Here is a 27449-nt window from a genome sequence, read left to right as displayed (position 1 = left end):
ACACACACTACTTTGTGTTACATAATATACAATACTTGTACAATACTTTTGTTTAGTGTTTTTTAATTACAATTTTCCACACAAACCTAAACATTTCAAATAATGCTTAAGTTATGTGCAGGCAACCTCATAGCTCAGGTAGGCTTCAGGAAGCAGGCTTATAACTTCATATATAATTATTCAAAGGTTTTGCAAATTAATCTCATTTTACTGGCCAGAACAGCAGTTTTACATTTTGATGTACCATAATAATTGCTTCAACAGAGGTTTTATTGTGTTATTTGTTTATTTAAAAAAAATTTTATGCTCTTTTCTTTTTGGTACATAGTATCCTGGGTGAGCAACAATGTTGGTAGTGTCGATAAAAAGAAAGTGAAGCATAGGCTGAAGAAGATGTTGATGAAGAGGCCCCCACTTCAGACCTTACATGAGAAAGGGCTAATTAAAGGTCAGGTACTATGATATGTGCAACATGTATATAATTGCTAAACAGATCTTTGATAGGTTGAAGGACTTCAACAAATGTTAGCGTTGCCACAAACATCCGATAATGGTAAGGGATGTGCCAATCTTAAGCATCACATGCAGTGAATTGGCCATGAAGGTGTTTACATCACTCCCCTGTGTCAGCCAGCAACGGCTGCATGGGAGAGGAGAGAGTACTCCAACAACAGCTTGGGGCAGTGACATCACTCATAGGCTTCAATGGCCCATCTGTTAGTGGCACACTTTCTTCTTCCCTGCAGCGGCTAACATAGGAGAGCCAAATCACATGACCGGGCCAGAGCAGCCTAAAACTAGGTAAGTATATACATCTTTCTTACACAGGTTAGTTAGCATAGGTGTTAGGAGGGGGAATTGACAGTTTTAAGGTTATTTAAGTGTAAGTTGGAATTCCACTTTAAACATTTAGCCTAATCTGTACATATCACGCAATATCATTGAATATGAATGCGCAAGCTCGTTTACGTTAATGTTGTTAACATGACATAGTAAAAATCATGTATGTCACAAGATAGGATTACCAAGAACTATTAACCAATTACACCATTAGAAGACACTAGAGTCATGTTGAAACTATCATACGCCTATTATAACACAGAAAGCATTATAATTTATGATGTACAGTTACCCTTCTTCAAAAGTGAAGCATAAACTCTTTTTTTAAAATACATTTGTTGAAGTGTAACCCTCTAGCGCAGGGGTGTCCAACCTTCTGACCTTCCTGGGCCACATTGGGCCACACATAAAATACACTGGCAATAAGGACTAACAACTAGGGTAGCTGGTGAGGAGAAAGAGTTGGGAAGATCACAATTAGACGATCACTGACATAGATAATGGTGTTGATTTACTAAAGGAAATGCAGTTGCTTTAGATCTGAGGGGAAGATCTGAAATGAGGGGAAGCTCTGCTGATTTCTCTCATCCAATCATCTGCAAGCAAAAATACTGTTTTTTATTTTCCTTCTATGTCCCCTGCAGATCTACAGCGACTGCACTTTCAAGTGCATTTCCAAGTGCACTTGCACTGCCTTGTAGTGAACAGTTTCTTAAACAAACTCCGATGTACCTATCCGAGTAATAAAACTAAAAAAAAAAAAGATTATTTATTATAAATGTAATAGAGGGCAATATAAAACTTGTGCAATATTTGACACGGGAATAAAAAAAAACATATCAATAGCTGATTCAATGGATATAGTAGCAATTCTCAGTGAATTCTCAAGGTGCTCACCAGAATTTGGTTCTAATTTTGCCCTTTGTGTGCTTCATCCTTAACAATAGTTGCTCACAAATATAGGTGCTGCCAAAAACTGAGTGCTTACAAAAAAAACTATAGGTGCTTACAAAAAATTCCCCAAAAATCATAATTTTTCAGTATGTTGTGTTAGTCCTCATTAACCTCCTTAGCGGTAATCCCGAGTCTGGCTCGGGTTGGGAATTTCATTACAATAGCGGTAACCCCGAGCCAGACTCGGGCTTGCACCGCTCGATGCAGGGGAGGACACAGGTAACGTCACTTACCTTGTCCCCTGGATCCAGCGATGTCCGCCGCGCTGTGTGATCGAGCTGTCCTGCGCTCGATTCACAGTGCCGAATGCCGCCGAGCTCCGTTCCCTGCGACGTTACGGCGCACGGGAGCGGAGAACGGCGGCAAATTCAAAAATGTAAAAAGACACAAAAGACACACAGCACTGTAATCTTACAGATTACAGTGCTGTAGTAAAAAATACACACCCCCTTTGTCCCTAGTGGTCTGTGCAATGCCCTGCATGCACTTTTATATTATAAATACTGTTTTTTACTGCTTGTAATTTGGAGATTGTCCATAGCAACCAAAACATGTCCCTTTTTCATTTTTTTTTGGATTTGATTACATTATTGAATAATTTTTATTATTCTTTATTATATTATAAACTTTATCATACCCGGGATGTCCGCTAGACTCTGGTTTGAAGAGATTTCAGAGCGTTATTCCTAAGAATTACAGGACTACAAAATAAAAGCCAGATTTCCATGCAAAATAATTGTACCCCTTTCAGCACCTTATTCCAGACTGAATCATACCGCCAGGGAGGTTAAAAGCCATCTTGGGTTGCATGTGGCCGGTGGGCCGCAGGTTGGACACTTCTGCTCTAGAGTAAAGGCCTCTACAATTTAGGCAGCATAGAATATCCACTAAGTGTGTACAAAATAGCATTTAAAACAATTTTAAAATCAATTTCTCCAAAGCCAGGGATACTTTTAATGTGGAATTGCAGATTAACACTAACTATGCTTAAAAATGTTTTAGTAGTTAGTCACATTCAGCTGGACCTTTTCTACAACGTTGTAGACTATTCTCCAAGCCCATTCTTTGTTTCCACTAAGTGTCCGGAAGATACCTCAGCAGTTATATCCACACAGTTAGCTCCCTACTCAAATTGCCATGGAATGTGTAGAAATTGATCGTTCAAGAGCTTGATTGGAGGTGTGAAAGTTGTGAGACCACGCTGTTTTTTTACAAATTTCTTTGGTGTCAAGAAGTCTGGATAGGCGTTAATTATATTTCTAGATTTACATGGTTAAAGGTTTAAATTGTTTTAACCAAGGTAGAGATGTTACAGCGGCATTATATGTGTTCAGGAATGATTGTTCCTATTTGACATTGATGACCTATTAATGTTTGCTTGAAGACATTTGTTCTCTCTGTCCAAAATGTGCACCTCACTATCCACAAAAGAATGTCCCTTTTCCTTAAAGTGATAGTAAACTGCGCCAAGTGAAAAAAAAGCGCATACTAGCACATTATGAAATACTTCCCTTAGAACAAAGCCCTCCAGCGGCACGCTGTCACCACTGACAACACTTCCATCTTCCGCCGGTCTTCCTTCTGGGCTAGCAAGCTCTGGCTGTGTGAGTGGCCGGAAACTGCAATGACGTCACTCCCACTCATGCGTGCAGGAGCCTTTGGTTCCGGTGCGATATGCCAGACCTTTAGAGCACATGCGCCGGTGACACCACCGGCTGCAATCAGTGTGAATATCTCCTAAACACAGCAAGTTTAGGAGATATTCATTGTACCTACAGGTAAGCCTTATTATAGGCTTAACTGTAGGTACAATTTATAAAAATGAATTTTACTACCACTAACTAAGGTGTAGTAAAACCTCTGAGTCTTGATCTGTATAATTCGCACTCCTATGTTGAGCCAATAATGTGTTGAGAAGTTTTGTCTCTGCAATGTACAGCTTTGCAGTCTTCATTACTCAGTATGCTGAATTGCACATACCAAGTTACTTAATTTGTGTTTTGGGCCTTTAGGATGTACAAGCTTCTGTAACTGTGTATTATTGGCTTTATAGGATACAAGGATGCAATGTCTGCTTCTCAGTTTTTCCCACACTAAAACTTCACACAGGATTAATATATTAATCAATGTACCCCCCCCCCCCATTCTGTTTCATGGTCATTTTGCTTGACCTTTTGGATGTTTTAATGAAATCCTTGTCTGGGTAGCCAAAAACGCCTTAGATGTTTATGTTCTTTGTTTTCAAATGCTATCTTTGTTGTTGCCATCTGAGTTTGATGTTGCAGAGTCCTAATAACCCCTGGTTTGTGTTCCAGTGGTTGGTGGGGTAAAAATGTCCAAACGCTCTAAGCCCTACCCCACATTCATTGACTTGGAGAACTGCAGTACTGTAACCATTGCACTGTGGTCCTTAGAGGCAATAATAAGGCTTTTTATTTTTATCAGTCATGGTAAAGCAATGATCTGTATCTAGTGAATGTGCTTAGTAAGACCAGAAATTGAAATAGAAATGAATTAGAGAAAAAGACAGAATAATAATAAGAGAGGATCAGAGAGGATTTTCATCTGCTCTTCTTAAATAATTCAACCTGTGTCCATGTATCTTTGGTTTATTTCTTTATTTTTTCTTTATTATTTCTTAATTTAATAATCTAATATACGTTTTAAATGTGTTTTTTTTTTTGTCCTGTAGATCAAGTTTTTGGCTGTCGCCTAGATGCTCTTTGCCTTCGAGAACATAGCACTGTCCCAAAGTTTGTACGGCTGTGTATAGAAGCTGTAAATGAAAGAGGTACAATTTTGATTTAAGTACACAGTCTGTATGTGTAGTTTCAATTCCCATCACCACTAGGTTCTACATGATCCCATTACTTTAAAGAATATATTCACCTTTTGTGAAAAAATAATAAATGCACATACTGTATTTTTGCAGGAAAAAAAATGTACATTTATTATTTTTTTTCCTAAGGAGCCTGGAAAGCATTGTACCCGTGATCAGGAGTGCAATGCCAGACTCCTGCACACAAGTCCTGCAGCTTTCAGCCCATACCTGCATATGGGCTGACCGTTTATAAGCTCATCAGCGACCTGCAGTCCATTCAGAACTACAAGCCATCAAACACAAAAGAAGCTGCGAATGAACACAGCTGTGTGGGTGGAACCCCGCAGGTCTACATTATTTTTAAATAGTGACAGTGGGCACTGGGAGAAGTTCCCCTCTCACAGTCACTGAAGTGGAGGTCAGAGGCTGCAGTTGTTCCACCCTAAATTCTAAAAACATATCCTTTAAGCTTTACAGCCATTAATGATTATGTAAGTATACAGTACACTGGTTAAAAGGGTTGAAAAAAAACTTCTTGTCATCGGATGATGAACGTATCACTATCCATGTGTTTTGAGCGGATGGCAGGCGGGTGTCTGTGGACACATCTCCGCTGACATCTGCCTGCCCATACAAGTCAATGAAAAAAAGACAGGCGGATCTGAGCGGGCCTATTGTGTGAAAGAGGCCTAAGGAGCCATACATTCTAAGGATGTAAATATAAACAAACAAACAAAATAACATTGTGCTTTATGTTTGACTCTGATTGGATGTCAGGAGAATACCAGCCAAAGCAACAACTGAACTCATTATCATTTAGATATGCAAACCTATAATTATTTATAAAACTTAAAGATCAGTACATTTCTCAGTTAAACTGTGCTTCACTTACTTCTGTCATCTGCATCAGCTCAAGCCTATAAAAAGAACATACCTAATGGGTATAATAAATTTTGCCATGAAATGGGAAAGATGTAAACATAGGCAGGCAACCATTTGCTGCTACTGCATAGCCATAAGCTATTTTATAGTGGACATTAGAGTTTAATTGATCGGAGGGAAGGAACATTATTAAAATAAAACACAGGCTTTGTTTAATGCATTTGAAAGTAAACTAAATTTGTTTAGCCATTAAGAGTCAACATCCATCAAGTTCAAAGTCATCTATCTATAATGCATCTACCAATATTACATATTTTTTTACTTGCCAATCAAATGTAATACTTCCAGGACATGTGGCCATAGCAATAAATGTATGCTAAATGAAAAGGGACAGGAGTCTGCTGTATTGAGGGCCCTCAATATAAAACCCTAATGATGGAATTAGATTTTTATATTACATTGGATGTAAACCCTCACATATACCCAGTGAAGTGAACAGCCTCAGATGATACACAGAGATGAAGCAAATCTCCCTACATAAGTTTTAAATGTATATCTGTTGTCTTCAGTTTCATATACTATTTAGAAAGTGCACATTGTGTTAGGAGATTTTCTCTTCCTGTTCAACACTGCAGTGAATCCTGGGCATTCAGCCAAGACAGCTGATTGGTGGAAATGCACACACCCCCTCTCCTCATAGGTAGAGACTTTCAGAGCTGATCGTTAAATGGTTCATGGCTCTGCTAATCTATTTATAGCATCCTCCCCAACACAAAACTCAGGCTGATTTTATCATATGTGACAACTTGTCAGGAGTTATCAGGCTGATAACAGAAGAACGGAGCAGGAGAAAGCTACGGGACTTACTGCTTTGAAGAAAGATAACAAAACACTGCAGATATACAGTATGTGCCCAGCTCAAATTTCATGAATCGGGTTTACATCCACTTTAAAATAACAAATACGTAGCTCATAATGTGTGAGCACTAATTTGTAAGACCCAATTAAAGCGGAATGTTCACCCTTCCTCGCCCCCGCCTTTTTTCTTTAACCACTGCTTACCTGGTTCCGGGTCCTGCACATTTAAGGTACTCACCCACCCAGCAGATCCAGCGCTGTCCCACTGAAATTTCTGCCCCCCCCCCCACACACACACACACTCAGTTTCTCAAAAAAAAAGTACACATTAAAGCAAAAGAAAAAAAAAGGCAATATTTACAAAGCAAAAGGGTTTAGGGGTGGAGGGGAGGCTTTAACTGTAGAGCTCATGATCACATTTTACTGAACTATTGCTGGTCATAAAAGAGCAGATAGTTGTTATGATGATGAGGAAATTCTGGATATTTACCTGTTCTTTAATGATTAGTGCAACAAAATATTGAGTCCAATTTTCAGGACATTCCAGACAACCTTTAACCACTTCCCAAGCGGCACATGTATATATAAGTCGGCAGGTTGGCAGCCCTGTGCAAAACAACGTACATATACGTTGGTTCCTTTAAGAGCCTTAGCTGCATGCCTGCTGCACGGCGGGGGACCCGATGCGCATGGCCGTTGGTAGCCGTGACCTCTGGCCACTCGCAATTGTGGGCACGAGAAATGGGGATCTGTGTGTGTAAACACACAAATCCCGGTTCTGTCAGGACAGAATATGTCTCCTCCTCTAGTCACTCCCACCCGCCCCCAGTTAAAACACACACTGAGGGAACACATTTAACCCCTTGATCGCCCCTAGTGTTAACCCCTTCCCTACCAGTGACATTAATACAGTAATCAGTGGCTATTTTTAGCTCTGATCGATGGTCCCAAAAAAGTGTCAAAAGTGTCCGATCTGTTCATCGCAATGTCCCAGTCCTGATAAAAATTGCTGATCGCTGCCATTACTAGTAAGAAAAAAAAAATGCCATAAATCTATCCTCTATTTTGTATATGCTTTAACTTTTGCGCAAACCAATCAATATACGCATATATATATATATATATATATATATATATATATATATATATATATATATATATATATATATAAATAGATAGATAGATAGATAGATAGATATATGTATTTTTTGCTATAATAAATGTAAAAAATAAAACGAATTTCTTCTTCAGTTTATATATTCTTTAACATATTTTGGGTGAAAAATATATAAACTGATGAAGAAATCAGTTTTATGTTTGAAATTTGGGAGATATTTATTATAGCAAGAAAAAAAAAAATATATATATATATATATAAATATATATATATATATATATATATATATATATATATATATATATATATATATATATATATTTGCTATTATAAATATCCCCCAAATAATAAAAAAAATTTCTTCTTTTTATTGTCGCTCTTTTTTTGTTTATAGTGCGAAAAATAAAAACCACAGAGGTGATCAAATACCCCCAAAAGAAAGCTCTATTTGTGGGGGAAATTTTGTTTGGGTACCACGTCGCACAACCGCGCAATTGTCAATTAAAGCAACGCAGTGCCGTATCGTAATGTAATGTTTTACAAAATTACATATTAAAAGAAAGTGCAACATGTAAGAAAAAATATATGATACGGTATTAAGAGGATTTCGAAAAACATCAGGTGATACTCAACATTGCTCAAACAAAATATGAATTTTGGGGTTTGTGTAATTAATATTTGTGTCAACAGGTAAAATGCTTCCAAGGCCAAAGTGTGGCACATCCTAATGAGCAAACAAGCAGGACAAAACGCTGGATAGCAGCACACTGGAAAAAGACTTGAAATCCCATCTTTAATTGAAACAACGTGGGTCACATCAAAACAAGATCAAAAAATCCACAGCAAAAGGAATAACAGGATACAGGAAAATGTTGATGCGTTTCGCACCGTAATCAGTGCTTACTCATAGCGCTCATGAGCTATGAGTAAGCACTAATTACGGTGCAAAACGCATCAGTTTTTCCGGTACCCTGTTATTCCTTTTGCTCTGGATTTTTTTACTTTGTTTTGATGTGACCCACGTTGTTTCAATTAAAGATGGGATTTCAAGTATTTTTCCAGTGTGCGGCTATCCAGAGTTTTGTCCTGCTTGTTTGCTCATGGTGTGTGTAATGGTCAGCACCTGGGGCTTATCAATATGAGACAGAGCTTCAGTCCTCGGGGGATTACTTTGGAGCGGTGGTTCATCCTTTCTATCTGTGGCACATCGTACCTGGTACATATTCATTGCGATAATATTGTTTACCCAGATGATGTGATCAGCCAGTATTGACTACCGATTATAAATCTTTTCCTGTTCTTTATGTATCCTAGGGCTGGACGTGGATGGGATTTACAGAGTGAGTGGAAACTTGTCCATCATACAGAAACTGAGGTTTATAGTAGACAGAGGTGAGAAGCTCCATCGGCAACACCGTTGTGGTGAAAATGACCGATAAATTGATACTGCCATAGTGAAAAAAAATAGGATATTAAAAAGTATTACTTTTAATTTTGTATCCAGCCTACAATGCAGCTCAAATACCCTTATTTGGAACTTGTAAATGATCAGTAGGCTGACCTGTTTTTTTTCAGAGAGGGCAGTAACCACAGATGGACGATACCTTTTTCCGGAGCAGCTCTCCCAAGGTAGCCCTTTGTGTTCTGGCTACAATGCTGTGTATGTCATAGCAGATGTGCCCTTTAACAACTGTGCTTCCAGAGCTGCTATTATCGTCCATGTCTGCCAGCAATATGTCTGAAACTGACGTGTCTGAATTGTCTGAACTCTGCAGTCTACATGTTGATGTGTATGCTTACAATGATGCACTTTGCACTCTGTCATTGGCTCTGACTAACCAGTTTTGTTCAGTTTGTATTGGTCTCTGTGTCAGGTAATTAAGACAGGAAAAATGAATCCCATATTCTGTACTGTACGAATATCTAGGGTGATTTATTTCGTTTAGAGCAGTGGTGGCCAACTTATTTAACCCAGGGGGTCTCAGGGAACCATATGTAATAATGAATTAATGGAATGCTACAGAAAGTTGGTAGATACTGGACACGGGACCGGCCCAAGACATTGTGCTGCCTGGGCCCAAGAATTTAATGCTGCCCCCCCCCCCCCCAAGAAAAAGAAAATCACACCCACCAAAAGGCCCCTACATTCATTATTTTATGTCATGATAAATAATATAAAATTTCTTAGAAAATCAGATTAAAAATAGCATAAATATATTCCCTATTATTATGCAAACCAATCAATATACACTTATTGTGTTTTGTTTTTTAACCACTTCAATACAGGGCACTTAAACACCTTCCTGCCCAGACCAATTTTGAGCTTTCAGCTCTGTCGCACTTTGAATGACAATTGCGTGGTCATGCTACACTGTACCCAAATGAAATTTTTATCATTTTTTTTCCCACAAATAGAGCTTTCTTTTGGTGGTATTTGATCACCTCTACGGTTTTTATTTTTTGCGCTACAAATAAAAAAATACAGAAAATTTTGAAAAAAATAATGTTTTTTTTTTTGTTTCAGTTTCAAAACTTTGTAAATAAGTACGTTTTCTCCTTCGCTGATGGGCACTGATGGTGCTACACTGATGGGCACTGATAAGGCGGCACTGATGGGCACCAATGTGGCACCAATGAAGTGGCACTGATAGGCGGCACTGATAGGCGGCACTGATGGGCGACATGGATGGGCGACACGGACGGACACTGATAGGTGGCACAAATTGGCACTGATAGCTGGCACGGATGGGCGGCACGGATGGGCGGCACGGATGGGCACAGGTGGGCATGGATAGGCGGCACAGGTGGGCATGGATAGGCGGCACAGGTGGGCATGGATAGGCGGCACAGGTGGGCACTCATAGGCGGCACAGGTGGGCACTCATAGGCGGCACAGGTGGGAACTCATAGGCGGCACAGGTGGGCACTCAGGCGGCACAGGTGGGCACTCATAGGCGGCATCGGTGTATAGTAATGGATGCCAATCAGTGCCAAACAATAATGCATGCCAATCAGTGATGCCCATTGTGGGCACTGATTGGCATCCATTATGGGCACTGATTGGCACCCATTGTGCTGACTGGCATCCCTGGTGGTCTAGGGAGGATTATGACCTTTATTACCTTTTCCCTGGTGGTCTGGTGGCGTCCCTGGTGGTCCAGTGTGGGCATCTTCGGGGGGGCTGTGCTGATAATCGATCAGTACAGACCCCCCCTGTCAGAGGAGCAGCCGATCGGCTCTCCTCTACTCGCGTCTGACAGCCGCGAGTGAGGGAAAGCCGATCACCGGCTCTTCCCATTTACACTGTGATCAGCCGTGATTGGACACGGCTGATCACATGGTAAAGAGTCTCAGTCGGAGACTCTTTACCGAGATCGTAGTTGCCGGGTGTCAGACTGACACCCCACAACAACGATCGCCGCGATGCGTGCCCCCGGGGGCGCGCAGCGGCTCATAATCCTGATCACGTCATATGACGTCCGGTCAGGATTATGAAACCACTTTGCCGCCGTCAATTGCCTATAGGGCGGGCGGCAAGTGGTTAACCAAAAATATGTGGCAGACTACATATTGGCCTAAACTGAGGAAGACATTTTTTTTATAGCCAATATCTATTTTATACAGTATGCCTTATTTTCAGTTTGTATTATATGTGAAGTGCCGTATCAGAGACCGGTATTGTCGTAACATTTAAGCTTATCAAGATTTCTATACATAGAGGATTCCACCATCATTGTTAAGTTATTGATCAGTAAGTTAGCGCTCCGCTTTTTTTTGTGGTGTGGGAACACATAACAGTGCTTAGCGGCAGGCCTTTTACTGACACTTTTTTATTTTACCTCCAGTAGTTTATTGTAAATAGTAATGTGTTGATTACCTATTATACTAAAGATTGGCATGTGGAATTAATAAATATCAACAGATTTCAGTTGTGCCCCACCAAGTCAGCCCCTCCATGGACAATGTGCCTGGATGCTGAGTTCATCGCTCCATCCCTAAACTCAGTGCACTGATTGGCAGCACTGACAGGTAGCAATGATTGGCATTGATAGGCGGCACTGATTGGCACTAATAGAAAGAACTGATTGGCAGCACTAATTGGCAATAATAGGCAACACTGATGGGCCCTGATTGGCACTGATAGGTGGCACTGATTGGCAGCACAAATGGCACTGATAGGCTGTACTGATAGGCACTAATAGGCAGCACTGATCTGCACTAGTTGGCAGCATTTAGTGGCACTGATTGGCAGCACTGATGGGCACTAATTTTCAGCACTGATGGGCGCTGATAGGTGGCACTCATGGGCATTGATTGGCATCACTGATGGGCACTGATAGGCAGAACTGATAGGTGGCACTGATGGGCAATGATTGAAAGCACTGGCACTGATTGCCATTGGGAGGTGGCACTGATTGGAAACACTGATTGGCAATGATAGGTGGAATTGGTTGGCACTGATATTGGGCAGCACTGATTGGCACTGACTGGTGGCGCTGATTGAAAACACTGATTAGCACTGACTGCCACTGATTGGAAGCACTGATTGGTACTGACAGGTGGCACTGATTGGCACTGACAGGTGACATTGATTGGCAATGACAGGTGGCACTGACTAACACTGGTGGGTGTCACTGATTGGCACTGACAGGTGTCACTAATTGGCACTGACAGGTGGCACTGATTGGCACAGACGGAGGAGAGGGAGTTTCACACTGAGCTGATATTGATGCCTAGTGAAACTGTGTGTTAAACTGACATGTAATGTAACTGCATGCAGAGAGAGACCAGCTGTCAAAATTCAGCAGTGATGTTGGGGGTGGGGGGACCCAGGGTGGGCGGGACCCAGCAGCTATCAAACACCAGCCAATAATTGGGCTGCTTAAGAAAGGGGGCAGGCCACATACACATAGCGACCCGCCCAGATCCCATCCCATCGGCTCGTGTTTGATAGCTGCAGGGTCCCGCCCACCTCGGGTTCCGCCCACCACCGACATCAGTGCTGAATACTGACAGCTGGTCTCTCTCTGCATTTTACATTAGTTACATTAGATGACAATTTCACAAACTGAGCTGCTCTGGCAAGTGTCAATATCGGCTCAGTGTGAAATCGGTTTGCCACATCATCCCTTTAATCCAGGACACACATCAGCCACAGGTTCTGTGGCTGATTAAGGTGACAATTAAACTCACTTGGTTATTAGCATTAAATCAGCCTCAGAGCCTGTGTAATTAATATGTGTCCTGGATTAAAGGGATGCTGTGGCAACCCTAGTGTGAAACTGTCTCACAGGTAGCATGGACTGCACACTCATTGGATGCAACATTTCACATCAGCCCAGGCAGATCTTGGGAGACAGCTGGCATGGGTGACGTACGGGTGCAACTTGTCACTGCCGACTGCCGCCTCTCTTAAGATGCCAGTCGGCCCTGACTGCACACATGCAACAGGGGATGGACAGAGACTGCAGACATGGAAAAGAAGACCATGCATGACCAAACATGCTATAGAATTGTTGGAGACTGGGGACATGCCTCAAGAGACAGTCCTAGACTTTCAACACTTCTCACCAAGTAATACTGTTACATTTGTGCTCCATACAGCCACCCTAAAAGTTACTTGCACCACATTTGATATTTATCTCATAAAGATTAATTATACAATCATAAAAAGAAAAAGGGGGTGGACGGCACAAAAAGACAGCGTGAAAGAAATAAACAAAACCATTTAACTTCTGAAATCCGCTTCAAATAATATTTATCTATTACTGGCTTGAATAAGCAGTAAAACACAGACTACTGTTTACAGGGGCCCAGACTGACACACATTAAGTGCCAAAGGACCTCAGGTTGGGTACTATTGGTTTAGAGCAGTGGTCTCCAAACTTTGGCCCAGGGGCCAGATGGGCCCTTTGCTTGCATTTATCTGGCCCTTGGGGCACTATTTCATCCACTGATACCAACAATGGGGCATAATCCCCCCTCACTGACACCAATGAGGGGGGCCCAATTCCTCCCAATGACAGCAGCCACCAGCGATGGAGCACAATTCCTCCTACTGACTTAAAAATGGGACCCAATGACATCAAAGATGGGGTGCAATTCCTCTCAATGACACAGACAATGGGGCGCGAGGACAACAATGATGGGTGCAATTCCTCCCAATGACACCAACGATGGGGCCCAATGACATCAGTGATGGGGTGCAGTTCCTCCCAATTACACCAACAATAGTGCCTAATGATATCAATGATGGGGCACAATTCCTCCCACAGACACCAATAATGGGGTGCAATTACTTTCACTGAAACAAACTATGGGGCATTATTTTTTTCCCCACTGACATCGGGACTTTTTCTATTCTCACTGGCCACAGTCTGACCCAACTAAAGTCTTTATGACAGTAAACTGGTCCTTTGTTTAGAAAGTTTGGAAACCCCTGGTCTATAGAGATGTAGTCAGTGAGTTAAAATGATACTGTCACTAATTAGAAAACTAAAAAAAAGGTGCCTGCAAAATATGAGGTATAAGCTTACATTCGCTTAGGAGTTTTGCCAGGGTGCGAATGCCAGCGGCAGGAATCTACTGATTATCGTTGCTGTGTATGACACTTGAGAGTGGTTACCTGCGTCCGCTGACCCCGTACACTTCAATGACAGGTTGTCGGTGTCTGCAGCTATTAGTGACTGTTCGGATAGCCAGTGATTACCTGCAGTTATTGCTACTGGCACTTTGTGTGCTCACCGTTGTCAAGCACAGCAGTAGGAATTGATAGATTCCTGCTGCTGGCATTTGCATTGTGGCAAAACGCTCGTGCGAATGTGGCCTAATAGTTACATCTCTGATGGGTGATGACTCAAATCTTAGATCTTCGCTGTCTTCAAAAGCTCTGGTGGAATCTTTTATGAGCTTTTTTTTGGAGCAATAGTGTTGCTTTAAAGAAGAACTCCAGGATCCTGCTATCTGTGCATTTCCAGATCCTAAATCGCTGAGAAAGTGATAATGAAAGTGACTCCCTTTTTCTGCCCCAGTGAATAATGTGCTACTTCCAGGCCCCAGGAGGAGGACTTTCTATTTTTCTACCTGTCACATCCATGCAGGGAAACTGCACTACATTTCCCGCAATGCTTAGAGAAATAAGTAGTGGCAGTCATCTGTGTGGGCAGAGCTTGGGCTGAGCAGACCTGTTATTTAGAAGACACATTAGCAGTGGGCAGTTCAGACTGGCAAGCTGAAACTCCTGGGTCCTCCTGCTTCAGTGAGCAGGGACGTAGTTATATCCTTGCTCGCTGAAACAGAACTACAGTGGGGAAGTTACTAGAGAAGCCAGGGGAATGGAGATTAGAGTGGCCACTGGTCTAAGAAAACAGATGTCCTGGGGAATGGGGACTGCAAATGGGCAAAGATCCTATGTATTTCTCAGTGCCAGTTTACAAATGAAAGAAAACAATAACTCATTTATTTAAGGTCTAAACTGACCTTTATACACAGGCAAAAAAAAAAAAAAACTTTCCCCAGAATGGTTAAGGGTACACTCCAGCTAAACTGGAAAAACCTTTAAACTTTGAGATGCCTACAGAGAATATAGCCTTCTAAGCAGTCCCATTTAACAATCAGGAATTACTGTACTGTACAACTTCATCCTGGTGATCCTAGAACACACCTGCTTGTGATGCTGGAACACACAGATATCCTGATGCAAAAAAATCCCTAAATGAAAACATTTCTCTAAGTCAAACTAAAAAAAGGCACTCCAGATGTCATAGAATTTGTTATATGGAGCTGAGATAGAGAAGATTCTTTAAAGGATAAATTCACCTTTTATAAACAAAAAAATATATAAATGGAAATTTCTTTGCAAGTAAAAAAATGTGCATTATTTTTTTTATTTTTTTTACGCTGCATCCTGTAAGGCAAAGGTCTCCAAACTTTCTAAACAAAGGGCCAGTTTACTGTCCTTCAGACTATATATGAGCCAGACTGTGGCCATTGGGAGTAGAACGGAGCAGGAGAAAGCCACGGGACTTAGGGCTTTAAAAAGAGATAAGAAAACAATGCAGATATATGTACCCAGCTCAAATTTCATGAATTGTGTTTGTATCCACTTTAACCCCCCTGACGGTATTCCCGAGTCTGACTCGGGGTGGATTTTTTATACCAAAAGCGGTATCCCCGAGTCAGACTCGGGACAGCGTCGCTGGATCCAGGAGGAGGTTTCCTTACCTTCTCCTTCGAATCCAGCGATGTCTCCCCGCTGTACGAGCGAGCCGTGTCTCGCTCGATCTATCACATCGGCGATCTCCGTGCCCTGCGAGCGTTGCGACGCACGGGCACGGAGATCGGCGCCAAATTCAAAAAGTGAAATAAACAGTATACATACAGTATAATGTAATCTTACAGATTACATTGCTGTATGTAAATATTTCACATCCCCTTTGTCCCTAGTGGTCTGCCCAGTGTCCTGCATGCAGTTTTATATTGTAAAAACTGTTCTTTATGCCTGGAAACTGGAGATTGTCCATAGCAACCAAAACTGTCACTGTACATCAAAAATGATTTTAGACCAGCTAGAAAACAGCGATAATAAATTAGAATGACTCGCAGAATTGAGCGATAGCGATTTGTGGGGAGATCCGTCATCAAATACTGAAAAGTAATGACAGTGACAATTCTGCAACTCGGCAAATTTCAGTGTTTTTGATTAGATTACATTATTGAATAATTTTTATTATTGTTATATTATTATTTGGTACAATTATTTATAATTATTTATTATATTATAATTTATGATTTAATTTTTCAAACTTTATCATACCTGGGATGTCTGCTAGACTCTGGTTTGGACAGATTTAAGAGAGTTATTCCTAAGAATTGCAGGACTACAATATAAAACGCCAAATTTTCATGCAAAATAATGGTACCGCTTTTAGCACCTAAAATCCGAAATAATGGTACCGCCAGGGAGGTTAAGCATGCTTGTGTTCTTCTTTGTGTAAAGTTGTAGATTGCTGTATTTTGCATTTGTTATTTGTGTGTGAGTGGCGTTTCTATTTTGTTTTTATTCATGTTAATATAAATTGCTTTGTTGATCTTAGAAAAAACTCAGCTCTGCTTATGCCATAATATTTCTCACTGGCTATGCTTTCTTGGTATAATCATTGTTATTTTTATTATGTATTAAAGCGGTAGTAAACTTGTTTCCTAAAAATAAAAAAAGCTGGTTCCCCTGCGAGCTTAAAGTAGAACTATGGTAAAACTTTTTTTTTCATTTTGGATAGAGTAAGGAAGCGTTACAACCCTTGTCAGACTTGTTTTCGCAAGTTGTTTCTCATTGCAGAGATTTCTATTCACTTCCTGTCCCATAGCCATACAGTAAGTGAGAGGAAATCCCTGCAAATTTAGGAAATCTCTTGGGGACCCCTGTGTCACCAGAACTAGTGTTCCCATTGGAAGATTTCCCAACTTTTAGTTTCACTTTCATTCAGTGATAATGGTACACAGGACAAATAGATAGGGTGAATCTCCTTAAAAGCGATTGTATTGTCTGCTTGGTAATTTTTAACCTACAGGTAAGACTTATTACAGGCTTACCTGTAGGTAAAATGAATATCGACTAAACCTGTAAGGTTTAGGGGATATTCACCTTGCATGCAGCCGCTGATGTCAGCGGCGCATGCGCAGTGAATGTCCGGCGTATCGTGCCAGAACTTGCCGTAACAGAGGGCTCCCGCTCACGTTGATCAGGAGTGATGTCATCGCTCCTCTGGCCACTCACAGCACTGGAGCCGCGAACCCGGAAGAAACACATAGGGAACATGTCGGCCCCTTCAGCATTGACCGGGCAGGCCCCGTGGGAGCTTCCTTCTAAGGTAAGTTTTTCATAATGAGCTAGTATGAGGTGCATTCTAGCTCATTATGCCTTTGCCCTACAGGTTTTTTTTGTTTTTGTTTTTTGGGCATACAACCGCTTTCACAGGGGAACAGTCAACAATAAAAACTGACAGGTGTTATAATTCCTCTCCACTCCATCCAAATTGAAAAAAGGTTTGCCTTTAGTTACACCTTACGTCATAATATACTAGTTTATATTGCATACTAGCACATTATGACAGACATACCTGCTAATGGAGCCCTCCAGTCACATTACCCGCTGGCAGACAGGTGGGACCCCACTAGGGTCTCTTCTGGTGTAAAAACCCTGTCTGTAAGCAGTTTTAAATTAAAAGAGTTTATTACCACTTTAAAGAAGAAGTAAACCCTGGTGGGTTTTACTTCCTCTTTATTTCCCTGCAAAGGTAAAGCATAATGCATTATGTGTCTCTTACCTGAAACCGAAGCCTACAATGTCACCGCTGTCCCCACTAGCAGCGAGAGTCCATCTTCACCCCTCTTCCTTCCAGGGCCACAAACTCCGGCTCTGTGACTGGCTGGAGTTGCGTGACATCACTCCCGCGCACGCACGCGGGAGCCGCCAGTCACAGCATGACCCGTTTTAGAGACGGCACAATCTGCCCTTTCTACAGTGCACATGCGCCGTAGACATTGGCGCATGCGCCGTAGTCTTCGGCACATGGCTTTTTTGTAAATATCTCCTAAACCATGGAGGTTTAGGAGATATTTCCAGCACCCTACAGGTAAGCCTTAATATAGGCTTACCTGTAGGTAAAAGTGGTTGTACAAGGTGTACAACCACTTTAAGGATTATAAAACCCTTTGGGGTTGATGTACTAAAACTGGAGTGCAAAATCTGGTGCAGCTGTGCTCGGTAGCCAATCAGCTTCTAACTTCAGGTTGTTCAATTAAGCTTTGACAAAAAAAATCTGGAAGCTCATTGGTTTCTATGCAGAGCTGCACAAGATTTCGCACTCTTCGGTTTTAGTAAATCCGCCCCAGTGTGTAATAGAAAAGCAGAAAGTTGCACAATAATAACGTTCGCTCAAATGTGTGTAACGTCATTATTTCTGTTCCTGCATAGAAACCAAATATCCAGATCCTTCCCAGTGCTTTGTCTGTCCTCTGATTCTGTCCCAATTACTTTAGAAATGGGAATGGTGAAGAAATGAAGGAAGAGACATTTGTGGCCACAAGACTTTAGAAAGCTGCCATGTTGACTGAAGGTGCTTTTTGAAAAAGAAGGGCTCTTTCACGAAAGAAGACGTTGAGGCTTATTTACTAAAGAAGTTGAGACTCTTAATTAATTTTATCCAATTGTGTAAACATTTCCTGGTAATTTAATTTATCGTTACGTGATTGAGTATTCAAAGAGAGAACAGCTACAGTGTATTAGTGAAGAGTCTCAACTCCTTTAGTAAAACAGCCTCTCCCTATTGATGGACTTTTATCTCTTGTGTTTTTAAAAGACTTAATTTTAATTAAAACAAGTCAACACTGGAGACCACACATAATCCACAGAGTTTATTTATTAAAAATCAAATGATCCAGTACAGGCATACCCCACTTTTAAGTACACAATGGGGTTTATTTACTAAAGCTGGAAAGTGCAAAATCAAGCTCACTTCTGCATAGAAACCAATGAGCTTCTAACCCCAGCTTGTTCAATTAAGCTTTGGTAATAAAACCTGGAAGCTCATTGGTTTCTGTGCAGAAGTGAGCCTGATTTTGCACTTTCCAGCTTTAGTAAATAAACCCCATTGTGTACTTAAAAGTGGGGTATGCCTGTATACAGCAAACGTACACATTTCGGCTTGTGAAGACTTACTCGTTTGATTTTCAATTGACCTAAATGGCATACTGTAGGTTCATGCACACAGATCACTGCAACACTGTGGGGTTGATTGTAGATTTCAGTAGATTGTTTTAAAAAAGCTGGATGCATTTCTAAAAGCACAAAATATAAGTGGATATTAAAATTTATAGGTAATAACACATTGATCCATGGAATATCTATGGAACATCTGATGCATGATGAACATGCCTTCTGGGGGAATCAGGAAGCAAATTTGTGTTTTTTTTGTCTTCCTTTGGATCAACTGCGGGTATAGGATTCTGTATATCGAGGATTTCTATTTATTTATTCTGTTTATTTACATTTTTTCTGTTAATTGGAATTAGATGGACTCTTTTTTCAATCTAACTAACTATGTAATTTACTAAATGCAAATAGGCTGTTCACTTTGTAAGGGAATTTTCCCCAGAAGTTAGCGAACAAGGTGAAGCTTTGCTGACTTCTATCATCCAATCATCTGCAAGCAAAAATGCAGTACTTTTCCTTTCCTTGCATGTGATTGGGTATTGCAAAGTGATTTGTCACCACATTCACTAAACTCTGAGGTGAACTCCCTTGCAAAGTGAAATTTCCCTTGAAATCTTGACAGCCCCTTTGCTTTTAGTAAGTCAAAATAAAAAAATACTCCCTGCTCCCAGGATAATAATGTAAAGAAACAAAATCTAATATTTGTAAAATAAATGTGTGTCCAATAACCAGATATATATCTTCCACAGCTGCTGCACTCTCTAAAGTGGATTAAATATTAATCATCCAGTGTACAAACAAAATACAATGAATAATAAGTAGTGCTATGTTAAAAAAACAAGATTTAAAAAAAAAAATCCAAAAAAAGCATATAAAAAATACAATGGTAAGTGCACTATGAATAATACAGAGGGGTTCAGCGAAATTTTCATTGGGCACTTACCATTGTCGTTTTTCATTTTTTTTTATTTTTATTTTTTTTATTTTTTTTTACCATGGTGTTGCTTATGATTAATTTTATTTTCTTAAGTAAATCAACCCCAGCAAGTAGGGGTTATTTTTTTCGTGCTGAAAAATATGGCAATGTGCAGAACAATACAGCTGGTACAAAAAAAGCTCTACTTATCACGTTTTTACCAGGTCACTTTTATTTTGCTTTAGGTGAGCAGATAAGTTCTGCACTTTATTTATACAACATTAAGAACAGCATCATTACTTTGAAACAATTGCTATTATCTAGCTGCAAAAACAGGAAGGAAGTTTAGGGAAACACTCATACACACATCTATAATGAGGTGAATAGGGAATGTTCCTAATGGGTTTTTGTTCTTGGTGAATGCAGAGGAGAAGTTGGATCTCAATGACAGTGAGTGGGACGATATTCATGTCATCACAGGTGCTCTAAAAATGTTCTTCCGTGAACTTCCAGAGCCACTTATCCCTTTCAGCATGTTCGATGAATTTGTTTCAGCTGTTCGTAAGTAGATCTTATACAAAAATGAACTCTGTACAATGTACCTGTGAGATATAATACATTAGGACGAGTATTCTTGATATTTTCGGACAAGTTTACAGTAAAACCTTGGTTTAAAAGCGTTTTGCAAGACAAGCAATTTTTTTTTTTTTTTATAAATCTTGACTTGATATACAAGTAACATCATGTCACAACTGAGTATAAAAGAGAAGAGAGGCGCCTCTAAGTGTAGCAATATGGTTACATTTAATGAAGGTATAACATTTAGCAACTCACATGATTGATGATTAAAACAGGCACATCTAAGTATGCAAGCATCCGGGGTAAAGCTGTCCACATAGATCATCCTCCACAACATCATCAATGTCATCTCTTCCATGCTGCGCTCCATGAGCGATTGAAGCCTCGCTTTCAGATTGTTCTACTGCAGGGTAGTCTTCCCGGTCACGATTGTAGACTGACAGTGTTGAGAGCCGGTGGTGCGGAGGACGGTCTATGTGGACAGCTTTACCTCCGATGTCTACACACTTAGATGTGCCTGTTTTAATCATCACCCATGTGAGTTGCTAAATGTTGTACCTTCATTAAATGTAACCATATTGCTACAATTAGAGGCGCCTCTCTTCTCTTTTATACTCTGTAGCTCCTGCTGGATTTTGCTTCTAATCCCCTTGTAGAGGCTTCCATTTGTGGATGTACATTTTATGGTTACACAAACGATCACATTGCTATAATCTTTTTATATGGAATATAAACTGAAGGATTTATGAATAAATGGTTGTGGAGCGAATCATCTGAATTTCCATTATTTCTTATGGGGAAATTTGCTTTGATATACAAGTTCTTTGGATTACAAGCATGTTTCCGAAACAAATTATGCTCGCAATCCAAGGTTTTACTGTATATTCAAATATAACTTTCTGCTGTGAGCTGCAACCACTTTCTCTGAAAATACTCTCAGAAGTAACTTAATTGCAAAAGTGTTTGATATGCCATTATTTACATGAATGCGATCCTTGGGTTTTGTGCTTATGGCAAGGTCAAACTGGTGCTTTCTGCAGGGCAACTTTAACCCCTTCACACCTAAGGGTAAAACAAATATTAATGCCTAAGCACAATTTTGCAACTTTGGCATGTGTTAGTAAAACCATACATATCATCACACTCCTGGTGGATTATACCTTTTTTTTTTTTCAGGACAAATTGGGCTTTCGTGTAATAGTAAATGGCATGGATATCTTCTGATTTTGTTTTTATTATCAAAGGAACACTGGGCCAAAATAGTAAAAAAAACATTTTTTACATGTAGCTGTATATTTCTTGTTACTACCACCACCACCTACCACCAAAGAACAACCCAAAACAAATTCTCCTGCTTCTGACGATCGCAGCCATATATGTTATTTGTTGTTTGCACCCGAAGTATAGCTCAGAAACAATAGTGCGCATTTTTGTTTTATTTTTTTTGTTTCACCTAAAACACACTGGGGATTATTTACGAAAGGCAAATCCACTTTGCTCTGCAAGTGCACTTGGAAGTGCAGTCATTCTAAATCTAAGGGGTAGATCTGAAATGAGGGGAAGCTCTGCTGATTTTATCATCCAATCATGTGCAGGCTAAAATACTGTTTTTTATTTTCCTTGTATGTCCCCCTCGGATCTACAGCGACTTTACTTCCAAGTGGTGGATTTTCCTTTAGTAAATAGCCCCCTCTGACATTAACTGGCACTGATACTAATTAAAAAAAATCCACCCGAAAATATACTTACCTTGATCTTTGACCCTTACTTGATCCTGACACAGACCTAGGTCAAACCTTGATCTAGGTATTTTTTTTTATATTATTTTTATTATTACTATTTTATTATTATTATTATTATTTTTTTACACTCACTTTTTTTCTCTCTGCAAGGAGAAAGAAAGATACACTATCCGTGGTAGTTCATTGAAAACTACAGGCCGACAGCCGCAAAGAGGACTGTAAATGAGTAACGCGGCCAAGTGGGCCGTGTATTTTTTGAATTGTGTCAGCAGACACGGGGGGGGGGGGGGGGGAATTGGTGCATTCATAACATGTTACATGTTACACACTGACTTTGGGTGTAACGTGTTATGAAAGGTGAACTTATGCTTTAAGATGCAGTACAAGCAACACAAGACAATGTTGATAGTATGCTTTAAAGTGGGCATCGAGATGCCAATATATGTTTTCACACAAACAAAAATGTCTGCTGAATTCTGCAAACCACCTATGAAATCTTCCTTTGTTCTGAACAGAAATTCCTGATTTGTCCGAGAGGATACAGACTATGAAAAATCTTGTTGGAAACCTTCCTGAACCAAACTATGACACCCTTAAATACATCTTATGCCATCTGAACAGGTGAAATGTCTATGGGGAATGCAGAGCAATATGAGTAATATGAAATTTGGGCAGCAAAGAAAAGTAGGATTGCTGCTTGTAATGTGGGCTTACATGGTGTCCTTATTTTTATAAATCTTTCATTGGCAGTCAGTGGGATTGAGATGTTTGGTCTTATGTAGCTGCTATCTCTACTAAGGGGAAGGTGACTAAACAATCACTGGTGCAGTTGGCAGTGACTCCTTTGTAAACCAGCACTATGAGTGTGATGCAATAGAAAAAAAAAACTGGGGGTATCCAAGGGGACAAGGTGTGCTTTTTGGTGCTATATGCCAACCAGGTACAGAGCAGGAAGGAGCTAGTTCCTAAAACTCTGGTGCTAGCTGGAAGACAACAAGAGATGCATACTCATAGCATCTTGGCAGGAATACCCATCAGTATTTCTAAGGAGGGCTTCTTCTACTTTGAGACCATGGTGGTTTTCAGGTCTATCCTTGAAGGTCAGTGTGGGCCAAAGCCAGCAGCGGCCCATCCATTAGGGGTGCCCGGGTGTCGTCCCCTCTCTCCAGGCCACCCTCTATATGCAATGGATAGATCCATGCATAGCATGAATCTATTCACGGCTGCCGCAGCCACCCCCTATTCATGCGTCCAGACCCTTTCAGGGCACCAGGCACATGAATTACAGCGGCCAGGTTTTTTTTTTTGAAGCCCCAGATTAGAGCCGGAGGCTCTAATAGACTTCACAATAGGGTGGGCTCAGGTCGCAGAGAATGAGACCGAAGCCCACCCAGGTGTGTTACAACTGCGAATGAACATTCGCTGTTGCAACACTGATCCTCAATCTGGCCAATCAGAAGTGGATGTGAGACACATTTTACGATTGGCCGAAAAGAGAAGACTCCCTATTGGCAGCCGGGGAGGAGGGATGAAACGGAAGCTGCCACCGCCATGATGACCCGTGGAGAGCAGGAGAACAGGAGGCCGCTGAGCAGGGGGGGGGGGTGCTTTATTCAGAGTATCTGTTAGCCTTTGTTCCCTCAGCCTCTGTGAAAAAGCATTAAGTTATGAGTGTTGTTTCATATGACTATGTATTATGCCTAAATGCATATTGTTTTATTTTGTGCATCTGTCTCAAGAATTGTCCACTGCTTTTTTTTAAATGACTGATTTCAAAAAGTTACTAATCCCACAACAGTAAAATCAGTCTGTATATGCAGTATTGTATGCTTGTTATACTCACTGTGGAATCCTGCGCATTGTGCAAAAAGGCTGTTTGATCCTGTCTTCTCTGATTCTTCAGTCCCCTATCTATCTTGTGATACTACAGGGCTCTGGGGGCACTCTGCACATGCTCAGTTTGGTGTGTATTGCTAGAGAGGTTTTTTTTTGCATTTGATCAGCACAGGGCCAATCAGCACTGTCCAGAGAGAGGGTCAGCGGTCACGCAGCCTCATAGGACAGTCAAAGGAAAATGATATATACTGATGATGAGAAAAGGCATTTATCAGTTTATATTTACTAAACTAATTACATTTCCGTGTTCTGTATACAGTGGGTGACCCTCTCCGCTGGCTTCCGGGTTTTCAGGGAGTTGCCGTCGGAGATCCGGTGACGTCACAGACATTGACGTCACTGGACTCCGCCCCCCTTCCCCAAGTGCCTACATCTGCTAACGAAGGGAAGGGGGAGTAGTCCGGTGACATCGAAGTTCTGAATGAACGTAATGTGTACGGGGGAGGACCTACACATAACGTCACCCGCTGCTGCCCTACGGAACTAACAAAATTGTCGGCTTTACATGCTGTGTTTTTATCATCTTTATGTGAGTAGTTCATGTTTAAACACAACTAAGTCTTATACTTAAGCGGTGAGCACTTAGATCTTTTCTTTCTACCCGTGACCTGGCGTCCTTGCTGAGATCTAAGGAGATGTGAGAGAAGTTTATGGTTCGTGTTAACCCTTTTGATATCCGCTTGCATGACCACCTGTTTGCACAGGGGTCCATGCCATAAGGTGAGAGTGATTAGTTAGACCGGAGGTGGAGTGATTGTCACGTTACTGTGGAAAAAAAATGACTTACGTCAGTGCTACAGTTTGAATTTAAAATGTATTTGTGTGAACTGTGAAGTTAAGTCATGGATTGTGGAAACTAACTAGTGTCGGTTGATTGTATATAGTGTATACCACATTTACAATTGACTAATGCAGAGTTGCAATGCAAGGAAATCAGCTAAAAGTAGTTGGATCTGTATGTGCGTTATAATTAATCGAAATTAGCTGTTTAATTGATTTAAAAAAAAATACCGATTAATCGAACACAAAAATTTCAATCAGTAACAGCCCTAATAATCATAAATAAGTCATGCTGATGACATGATACGCAATAGAACGCCTCTCTTTTGCTCCGTAGTCTTGTGGCTGCAGCAAATATTGCAACAGATAATGAACTCCTGTTAACTGGTCCAGGGAACAGTGGTGGCTGGTGCTCAAAAATTTTGGGGGGGGGGGGTGCAAACAGACTAGAAAAAAACCCATCAATTGCAGCCTCACTGTACCTTCAGATGCAGCCACTGTGCCCATGAAGTGCCGCCACTGTGCCCATCAAACGCAGCCACTGTGCCATCAAACGCAGCCACTGTGCTATCAGCGGGTGGCGGTGATGAGCGGTTTCCTCCATGTCTTTGATGTCTTCTCCCGTCCACACCTCCTGTCCTCTCCTATCATTGGACATCTGATAGGCATCCAATCACAGCACCTGTTGATTCAGCCAATCAAGTGATGGGTAACAGACCCGGGCACCTGATTGGCGGAGAGGTGATTCAGTGTTAGGAAAGTGAATATTAATTCGCTTTTCTAACACAGATGAGTGAGCTGTGAGCGCCAAGCAGAGCCTATGGCTCTAATTAGGTGGTCCAAAAAAATAACCCGCCTCTGTAATTCAGGTGCCCGAAAAGGGGCCGGGCACCTGAATATGGGGTGGAAGCAGTGGCCATAGATAGATTCATGCAATGCATTAATCTATCTAGTGGTGAAAGAGGGGTAGCTGGAGAGAGGGGGGCGGTGCCCGTGCGCCCCTTATGGACGCACCACCACTGCCAGGGAGTATGTATAGCATGAACAGCTGAGAGCCATACGCAGCTTTATGGGTTCCAACAATGCTCATACAACATTCTACCTGTAGGTGGCATCAGAGAACAACAATACTGTCATACCGGGAAACTTCATTACTTCATTAAGGGCCTGTTCACACCATAGAAACACATTACGGATGCTTTTCTGCATGCGTGTTTTTGACTAATTTGTTCCAGTGCCCCCCCCTTTTTTTTAACCTAAAATAAGGACATGTACGTTCCATTGCTTTTTTTTATACTTTTTACAGCATTCCAGTGCAGGAAAAATGCAGCATGTTCTCTTTTTTTTTTTCTGGAACACACTGGAACTGCAAGCTTTGGTATGAACTATGCCATTAATAAAACATATAACCTACTTCCCATGCGTTTTTGATGCAGAAAAAAAACGCACTGGACAAACAAAGTTTGAGAGCTGGATATAAAATTTTCAGACAACATGATCCGATCGGACTTAGTCCGATTGTTTGTAGAGAATTCCAGTCGGACAAAGTACCACGCATGCTCGGATAAAATTCCTAGACCAAAGCTATTGGCTACTAGCCTGAACGTAGTTCTATCGTAACGAACGAACATCATCACGTTCCGAACGATTGGATTTTCCGACAACTTTGTCCGACCGTGTGTATGCAACACCAGTTTCGGACAAAATCCGTCTGAAAAAATCAGACGGATTTTGTTGTTGGAATGTCCGACCGTGTGTACAGGGGCTCAGATGCGTGTTGTTTTGTGCCTTTTCACATAATTGGACATATTTATAAAGTGGTAAAAGACTGATTTATGATTCATTATACTATGACTGATGTTATATTAACTATCACCAATAATAATTTCTACTGAAGCAGGGATCATTCTTGCCGCACATATGCCCTTCACTGTCTTTGCTGTGCAATAGAGAAATAAGTCTGTTATTTTTAAATGTGCTTTAACAGACCAAGCTGTCCAGCAAAAGTGGAAGTTAGAGTGTTGAGACAAACACTGTCAAACATTGACAGTTGTGCTTGCGATGGTGATTTTTTATTTTTGTAAAACCTTTATCTCTCAGCCCTGTTTCACACATATTCGTTGTGGGAAACGCAGTGAATCTGTACGTTTCCTGCATCGCATTGCAATCACATGGTGTGCATGTGATATGGTGCAGGTGTCCTAGTTGTCTTAACAATACCCTGAAACAGATCGCAAAACGCAGTGCGATTGCCAGAATCGTATTGCATGGGTGTGAACACCCATGTGATGCGATTCAGGTACAGGGGAACAAAAAGTTCTGCCCCATTGGGGTGCAGATGCGATGCGATT

At 41.0% G+C, this 27449-nt stretch overlaps 1 protein-coding gene across 7 annotated transcripts in view; it reads left to right on the top strand.

Annotated features, from left to right (window-relative positions):
- The window catches only part of ARHGAP9 (Rho GTPase activating protein 9), a 171478-nt gene that overhangs the window by 123028 nt on the left and 21001 nt on the right, over positions 1 to 27449 (top strand). For 5 of the 7 annotated variants that reach the window (XM_077483598.1, XM_077483595.1, XM_077483594.1 and 2 more), the window contains 6 exons: positions 329 to 448; positions 4487 to 4585; positions 8787 to 8864; positions 9048 to 9101; positions 20528 to 20662; positions 22938 to 23043. In XM_077483598.1, the coding sequence (XP_077339724.1) occupies positions 329 to 448; positions 4487 to 4585; positions 8787 to 8864; positions 9048 to 9101; positions 20528 to 20662; positions 22938 to 23043 (592 nt within the window). The remainder of the gene's footprint in view (positions 1 to 328; positions 449 to 4486; positions 4586 to 8786; positions 8865 to 9047; positions 9102 to 20527; positions 20663 to 22937; positions 23044 to 27449) is intronic. The other 2 variants (XM_077483596.1, XM_077483597.1) reach the window with 2 other exon arrangements.

This window comes from Lithobates pipiens, unplaced genomic scaffold, assembly GCF_037356315.1.
Source record: "Lithobates pipiens isolate NorthernLeopardFrog02 unplaced genomic scaffold, aLitPip1_a1.2 Scaffold_16, whole genome shotgun sequence".
NCBI lineage: Eukaryota > Metazoa > Chordata > Amphibia > Anura > Ranidae > Lithobates > Lithobates pipiens.
This window is presented reverse-complemented; position numbering and strand designations above follow the sequence as displayed.